The 2,762-nt window shown below is 39.4% G+C and overlaps 1 protein-coding gene and 1 pseudogene across 1 annotated transcript in view; one reads left to right on the top strand and one right to left on the bottom strand.

Moving 5' to 3' along the window:
• Positions 1-565: 565 nt before the first annotated feature.
• On the top strand, positions 566-1,278 carry LOC136282033 (uncharacterized; annotated as a pseudogene).
• Positions 1,279-1,975: 697 nt separating this feature from the next.
• Positions 1,976-2,762, bottom strand: part of LOC131783888 (uncharacterized) — a 1,419-nt gene continuing 632 nt past the window's right edge. The window contains exon 1 of the mRNA XM_059100661.2: positions 1,976-2,762. This exon is cut by the window's right edge and continues 632 nt beyond it. Within this exon, the coding sequence (XP_058956644.2) occupies positions 1,976-2,762 (787 nt within the window).

Genomic DNA, 2,762 nt, shown 5'->3' with positions numbered 1-2,762 from the left:
GTAAGCTCAGCAGAACTCACCTTCCATCGATATTTCCTTGGAGCAAGAAGGAAAAGGAGCGACGGATTTTGTCCAGAACGGAAGCGACTGCAAATACAGCAAGCAAGAAAAGAAAAGTGGACGTGGGATCTTCTACCGAAATTGACGAAGGGACTCTTATTGAAATTGATCACGAGGAGTCCATTCCGGCCTCTTTTTGCGATGCAGCACACAAACTGAAATGACTGTAGAAATGCTGGATCGAATGGAAGCCGAACTTAAAGAGATGAGAGAGGAAAAGGAAAGGTTGGCAAGGGAGAGAGACAAGTTATCAAGGGAGTTAAAGAGACTTCAGCATGTAACGAAAAATCAGAAATTTGACATTGTAAAATTTAAGGACAGCCCTGAAGATGTCGAATTTTACACAGGCCTTCCCCACTGGGATGCACTTATGCTCCCTTATGACCTGGTCAGTCAGAAGGCTCAGAACCTGAACTATGGCAGTTACGAAAAGAAAGACAGTGGTTCAGAGCAAAAGCTTGGAAGGCCCAGAGCATTGACTTTATTTGAAGAGTTTGTTTTGACTTTAATGAGACTTAGGCTTGGCTTGTTTCAAAAGGATCTTGCACACAGATTTAATGTTTCTGAAACTACTGTTTCTGTTGTGTTTAACTCTTGGATTCGGTTTATGAGGATTGAACTGGAGCCTTTAATTTGCCTCCCCAGGAGAGAGCTTCTACATCAGTTCATGCCAAACATTTTCAAGGAACTTTATCCAAGGACAGTTCTAATTATTGATGCTGTTGAAATTCGAGCAGAGAGCCCCTCATCACTTGACATGCAGTCAGTGTGTTATTCCTCGTATAAAGGAACAACAACTATGAAAGGACTAGTTGGTCTTTCGCCCACTGGAGCCCTGGGATTTTTAAGCGAGCTTTACACTGGTAGCATAAGTGACAAGGAGCTTACCAAAATGTCTCATGTGATTGACTACTTGCATCCTGGGGACGATGTCATGGCAGACAAAGGCTTTGACATACAAGATGACTTTGCTGCAAAAGGGGTTACTGTAAACATACCTTCTTTTCAGGAAAAACTCAGTTCAGCAGAGAAGAAATGGCACACAACAAAAAAATTGCTAGCCTGAGAATACATGTTGAGAGATGTATTGAAAGGATGAAAAACTGGCATATTTTTGACAGCAGAATTCCTTTAACATTGGCTCCTATTGCTAGTGACATGTTTATAATCATAGGGGCACTTACAAACTTTTTACCACCTCTCATTGATTAAAGTGTAATGCATGATTCCAGAAATGTCCATACTTCCCCATAGGAGGGTTTTTTCATTTAAACCCTTCCAACCCCCGCCGCCCCCCCCCCGGAATTTCTAGTTTGCCTTCATACTTTCCCTAATAAACTTTGGCTGTTGGGTCCCCCTCCCCTCAGATTTTCGAAGCCCTTTCATTGGGTGAGTATGGACTTTCTGGAACCATACAACAATTTTTCACTTTCTACTTGTACATATAGCAATGTTTTTCTCCAAGCAGATAGTGGAATCTTATTTAATAACCTTTCTTGATTTGCCTCATCTTCAATAATATGCAAGATTGTTCACTCAGACTTTGATTATTATGTATTATAATCTGTGTATTTGAGCTCCTTCTGTTAAAAAAAGCCATACACACAAAGTAAATTACTCACGTTAAATTTCTTGGGGATATTATTTTAGATTTAAGGTTCAGCCTTGTTTACATGGAGTGAGTTTTATCTTATTAATGCCTTTCATAGAACTTTCCCGAATTCAACCTAAGTGATTACGAACAATGATTTCAAGTCAATTCTGGCGCAGACAAAATTATTGTAAATTTATCAAACCACATGAAAATTGTTCACCCCAACCTTGAATTAAAATCATTATTCGTGGGCATCGAAGGCCAATGTAGGAAAGTAAGTTCAACAACATACCAGTTTAGCAAATTAATTATGTACGTCAGTCAACATCCTCTCATGTCAAATCTTGAAAGGCCATATTTAACACGCGGATAAGCAAGTTCTACAAGAATGTGCTCATTGTAAAATGCCTCCAGTTTTGGGAGCACTGAACTCCAGAATTTACGATCAAAGTTTACTGTCGAAATGAAAACACCTTCAATGTCTACAAATGATCTGTCTGTAAGCTCTTTAACTCCCTTAATCACCAGATCCACCCATGATTTCTCTGTAACAAACAACTGTTGCTGGACTTGATAGTGATACTTGTGTTTCTGGTTGATAACCAGCTGTCCATCAGTTGAACCAGGAAGAAAGATTCTTTTTCTGATAAGTCCATCATGCAAAGTCTCATTCTCCTTTAGGAAGACAAGTTTTATTTCAATAAGTCCACTGGAACTTGGCTCAGTGGAGTCGGCATTGTATACTAAGCCATCTGGAGATGCAGCCAAGAAATTATGTGATTTGCTGATGAAAAGTCCACATGGTTTCACTAGGACATTTTGATTGTTCAGTTTCCTTGATTTGATGTATTCTGCAATAACAGCACCTTCTCTTGACAAGCCCTCTTTCATATAAATTGTTTGAGGGATCTGCTTGTAATGTAAGACTTCACTAATGGCCTTTGTAGGGGAGGTAGTTGCTTGCAGAGTGGCAATTCGATGGCATTTAGATGCAGTTATTCTTATTTTTCGATGCAGATTCCAGTTTTCATTTACTGATTGGCCCATGGTTTCTTTTTCAATTTGATCAACATCCTTTTCATCAGCAAAGAGCCTTTTCTTAACTTTT

This window comes from Pocillopora verrucosa, chromosome 6, assembly GCF_036669915.1.
Source record: "Pocillopora verrucosa isolate sample1 chromosome 6, ASM3666991v2, whole genome shotgun sequence".
NCBI classification, from domain to species: Eukaryota; Metazoa; Cnidaria; class Anthozoa; order Scleractinia; family Pocilloporidae; genus Pocillopora; species Pocillopora verrucosa.
Note: the sequence above shows the minus strand (reverse complement) of the source record. Positions and strands in the feature narration are given on the sequence as shown.